The sequence below is a fragment of the Penaeus chinensis genome, chromosome 35 (genome assembly GCF_019202785.1).
Source record: "Penaeus chinensis breed Huanghai No. 1 chromosome 35, ASM1920278v2, whole genome shotgun sequence".
Taxonomy (NCBI): domain Eukaryota; kingdom Metazoa; phylum Arthropoda; class Malacostraca; order Decapoda; family Penaeidae; genus Penaeus; species Penaeus chinensis.
The window spans coordinates 15,213,504-15,218,503 of NC_061853.1; the positions used below are offsets into that span (position 1 = coordinate 15,213,504).

Consider the following 5,000-nt stretch of genomic DNA (forward strand, 5'->3'; position numbering starts at 1 on the left):
GTTAAAGTTAAAAAACGTGCTCCAGATGATGGTGATAGAATGTTGTACGGAATTATTATGGTACCGGAATAGAATGTTGTTAGTAGCATGGAATTGTTGGGTAAATATGTGATCACAGTAATGGTCTTATTTAAGCATAAATATGGAGATTGGCATCCACTTTGCATTACATGACATTTTCTGATTATCATGATAATGATGATGTCTTCAATGATGATACGTACTATCGACTGTTATCGTATGTGTACATGTACATGTAGATAGATAGGTAAGCAGACAGGTAGACAGGTGGATAAATCGATATAGATATACAAATGTGTACGTGCGTATATCGCCCATCGGGTTGGGTGGGGCGGGGTGATGAGGTGTCCCAAAAAATTAACAGCGATCCAATTTCCAGGAACGTACGCGTGTGTCGCCCGAAGGAAGGCCAAGGCGTCGTGGAACTGGAATAAACGGGTGAGGTTGGTTTCTATCTCTTCATTATTTCGAGGGTGAGCCCGGTGCAGATCCTCATGTGGGTGTGTTAATACCTCAAAAAACTGCAGCTATAACTGATTCATGGAATTTAAGATTAGAAAAAGACGCTAGCTTTGAAAATTTTGATTCTGCATAATGGATAATTATCAGCTTTCATATCAGTAGTAGTATTTGTATTATTAATTAGAGCGCTATCATTATTGCTATTTATTATCACTTTAAATGTTGGCATTGTATAAGCGTGTGTGCGTGCTTATTTCCCTAATCATCGCTGTGCCTTCCCTGCTGACGACCCCCTCCCCTCGCAGGCGATGGTGCTGGAGCGCAAGGGCGTCCGCAATGAGGCGGGCCACTGGGTCAAGGGCGACGGGGGCCACAAGCACGGCTTCCGGCTGCTGGAGGAGCTCCAGGCCGCCAACGCCACCACTCTGCCGGCCATCCTGGAGTACGCGGCCAACAAGCATGGCGACGCCCCATGCATGGGCACGCGGCAGCTGCTGGGCCGGGAACGCGTCGTGGAGAGCGGCAAGAAGCTGGAGAAGCTGCAGCTCGGGGACTACTCGTTCCTTACGTACCGCGAGGTGCACGAGCAAGTGGTCAGGTTCAGCGCTGGGCTCGGCTCCATCGGCACGGGAGAAACCGGCAGGATCGCCATGTTCGCGGAGACGCGCGCCGAGTGGTTCATGGCGGCCATGGGAAGTTTGCGCCAGAAGCTGTCACTCGTCACCGTGTACACCAACCTCGCAGATGATAACATCGTGTCGTCACTGAATGAGACGGAGGTCAGCATGATCATCACCTCGTACGACCTCCTCGCTCGCACGCTGAAGCTCCTTCCCAAGTGCCCTGCTATCAAGCATGTGATTGTGATGGAGGATCAGCTGGAGGGCATGGGCACAGTGCCCGAAGACCTCACGGACGTGACTGTGATGGCCTTCAAGGATGTGGTAAAAGCTGGGGAGTCCGTGGAAGCCACCTCGGATCTGCCAGCTGGTGACGATCTGGCCATCATCATGTACACGAGCGGGTCAGGAGGTCGTCCAAAGGGCGTGGAGCTCACGCACAATAACATCTTCTTTGCCATCACGGGCTACGCCATCCAGGCAGACATTGGCCTCGGCGACCGTTACCTGGCTTTCCTTCCCCTCGCCCATGTGATGGAGCTGGCCACCGAGATCTCGCTCGTCGCCATGAACGTGACCATAGTGTACTCGTCGCCGTTGACCCTGACCAGCGTCAGCCCCAAGATAATGAAGGGGACGCTCGGCGACGCTCAGGTGGCCAAGCCAACGTGCCTTAACGCAGTGCCGCTTGTGCTCGACAGAATCATTAAGGGCGTCACTAAGGTCATTGAGGACCAGGGCTACCTCAAGGCAAAAATCTTCAATGCAGCCCTCAAGCTCAAGCAAACGGTGCCGCCCTCGGTGAGTAAGCTTTTTGATACTTTGATATTCAACAAAGTCAAGGAGCATCTTGGAGGCGAGCTGCGCATGCTAGTGGTGGGGGGAGCCCCGCTGTCGCCTGAGACTCACACCAAGATCCGGGCCATGTTCGGCTGCACTGTGCAAGTGGGCTACGGAGCCACGGAGACGGCCGCTTCTATCTCAAGCACTGACACCGACGACACTCGCACAGGGCAGTGCGGCCCGCCTAACCACGGGGTCCTGGTCACCCTCAGGGACTGGGAGGAGGGTGGCTACCGCACCACGGATGAGCCTCACCCCCGAGGAGAGATTCTTGTGGGGGGCCCCACAGTCTCGAGGGGCTACTTCCGCCTGCCAACCGAGACAAAGGAGTCATTCATTGAGATGGATGGTCAAAGATGGTTCCAGACGGGAGACATCGGAGAATTTGATGACACGGGTGTTCTGCGTATTATCGACCGCAAGAAGGATCTAGTAAAGCTGCGCACTGGCGAGTACATCTCGCTGGGGGCCATTGAGATGAAGCTAAAGACGCATCCAGTGATAGAGAGCATCTTCGTGTGGGCATTCCCTGGCGCTGAGAACTGCGTTGCCATTGTCGTACCTATCCACGACCGCCTTAAGAAAATTTCAGACAACCTTGATCCTAAGGCAGACCCAAAAGGGGAAACCAGTTTTCCCAACCTGTGCAAGGAAAACCCCGTGGTGGCCGCTGTGCTGAAGGAGCTGCAGAGCCACGGCAAGAAGCAAGGCCTCGGGCGCTGGGACATCCCCTTGGGCCTCCACCTAAGCCCTGAGCCGTGGACGCCGGAGTCCGGCCTCGTGACGGCGGCTCTCAAGATTCGGAGGAAGCCCCTTGTCGCGCACTTTAAGGCAGAAATCGATGCTCTCTATGGCAACTTAGGCACTCAAGAATAGGACGCTTGTAGATCTGCTTATTTATAGATACAGTATACACTGATCCGGGAAAAGACTAGATCGAGTATCAGCTGTTCAGAAAGTGCAGCATATTTGAAATCATAATCGGGGCAAACTCGGGTCAAGGTCAATGGTGACTAATGCTTGCTCTTCATGTTTTTTCCTGCTTCCTCATTATCGCAAAGAAAACAAGTGTATTGTAAGCAAAGTAGAAGAAAAACGATAACAAAAGATATTCGGAGTTATTGGTATTATCCAGTCTCAGCAGTTTCCGTACGTCTTGTTTGTCCAAGCTTTCAATATGGCAACATTTTCCAGATAATACAAGATCCAGTTTTTGTCGAGATCAGTGATTGTATATTATTATTATCATATTATTATTTTGATAAATTTTGATACTTTTGCATTTTTATACCATGATTTGAGAAAAAAAATGTATCGTTTTTGAAAACGATTGCTAAGTGCAATGTGCAGTGGCAACAAAATCTGAAAACCAAATATTTGAACGAGGACCCCGAGCCTACAGTAAGGTGCCAAAAGTGTGCGAGTAAACAAAATGCTTAAATGGCCATTTCACTCTTATGCATCTCACTCATCCTGTTTATTACAACAAATATTTTTTGTTTTTGTTTGATGGAATGGCTGTGTTTGCAGCCATGATGAAGCATTTTCATTTGTTACGTTTGTGTAATACTTTTAGATGTGTGGATATGCACTATGTTATTGTATGTTGGTTAATAATGTTATTCTTTAAGGGGATCACTGAATTTCAAGTGTTTTTCATCTACACACTGCTTCATGTACTACACAGAAATGCAGTAGCCAAAGCGCAAACTCTAAAGTCTACGATACATGTAGCTCCGCAATTCGCGCCAACGCAAGAGCATCTTCGTGATGGCTAACATACCCTAACAGAACCCACCACACCATCCATATGCCGCAGACCATATTTACTCTTTATCGGCGCCGTCGTGGCGTTAGTCACTTTGGAAAACAATTTGATAAAAAGTGATTTCCGACATGTTCTTTCATTTGCAAGTGAACGGTACAACTCGCCATAAACGTCTCTTTCTTTCATGTTTTTTCCTTATTTTTACACAATTTTGTCGTTTGTACAGGAAGAAATGCAGAGTAGAGAATTTCCTCGTCCAACCGGAAGAGCTAACTACGTTCATTTGGTTCAGTGGAGGAAGCCCACAATAATCAGCCTCCCTTGTCTTGTCTTGTAGTTAAGTGTTGAAAGTAAGCTTCTGTTAGAATAGCATTGCGCTCGACATTTTACCTACTCTGTACTTCTTTGTCAAAGGCATATTATATTTTACTCTTTGTAAGCTTTGCGTACAGCATATATTGTTCACATCGCTGTTACCAGCTTATTAAGAAGCCCGTTATAATGGGAAGATAATTTATTCAGAGAACGCTGGCAGGGACAAGGTGTTTATATATGTGAATGTTTATATATTCTAGATTCATGTGTGCGAGTCCACTAGGAGATTCGTCATTAGTGTTCATATATTACCTAGAATGCATCGCTTTGATAATAACAAGAAAACCAAAATTGTCTCCATCACTATTTTGATTATATCATTGACATCATTTCATAATCATTTAATTATTTGTGATAATCACATGGAGGCCTTCAATTAGTGCATATTCCTGTAATGTGACTCCACTGCTCGCCGCCGAGTTAATGACCCCACTGCCAAGCACTCGCTCTTCTCTGGGAACACTATGCAGTTTCTGTACATTCGTCACAAGGTTTAAAGTGCCTTAGAGTGCCTTCACACTTTCTAGCATGCATTTGTATACAAGACACATGTACATACATATACAAAAACATAAACCCATACATATCCCCTGTGTTCACTTGTGCAACGCGCACCGGGCGTTTCGCGGCAGACAGGGCCAGGGTAAAGGGAGTATGCTCCGCCTCGTGGCCCGTTTGTAAAAAAAACAAAAACAAAGTGGCCCTAACTTCGGTCCTCAAAAGTAAATATGTCTGGACTGCAACATATATTTCTTTTTACTTTTCAATCCTTGTGAGTCATTAATGTTTGTGTGACATAGAAGTCGTGTACATCAGCTTCGAACCCTTATTAGAGTATCAATCAGGAAAGCAATTCATCTCTCGCAACGAGTCTCGGTATTAAAGGGCAGTTTGTTTACGATAATGAGCTT

At 47.1% G+C, this 5,000-nt stretch overlaps 1 protein-coding gene across 1 annotated transcript in view; it reads left to right on the forward strand.

The window, feature by feature from the left end:
* LOC125044163 (long-chain-fatty-acid--CoA ligase 4-like) overlaps positions 1-5,000 on the forward strand; it is a 19,993-nt gene that overhangs the window by 14,822 nt on the left and 171 nt on the right. Inside the window, exons 2-3 of the mRNA XM_047640615.1 lie at positions 401-459; positions 789-5,000. The exon at positions 789-5,000 is cut by the window's right edge and continues 171 nt beyond it. Coding sequence (XP_047496571.1) covers positions 792-2,822 — 2,031 coding nt within the window. The 5' untranslated portion in view covers positions 401-459; positions 789-791 and the 3' untranslated portion in view covers positions 2,823-5,000. The remainder of the gene's footprint in view (positions 1-400; positions 460-788) is intronic.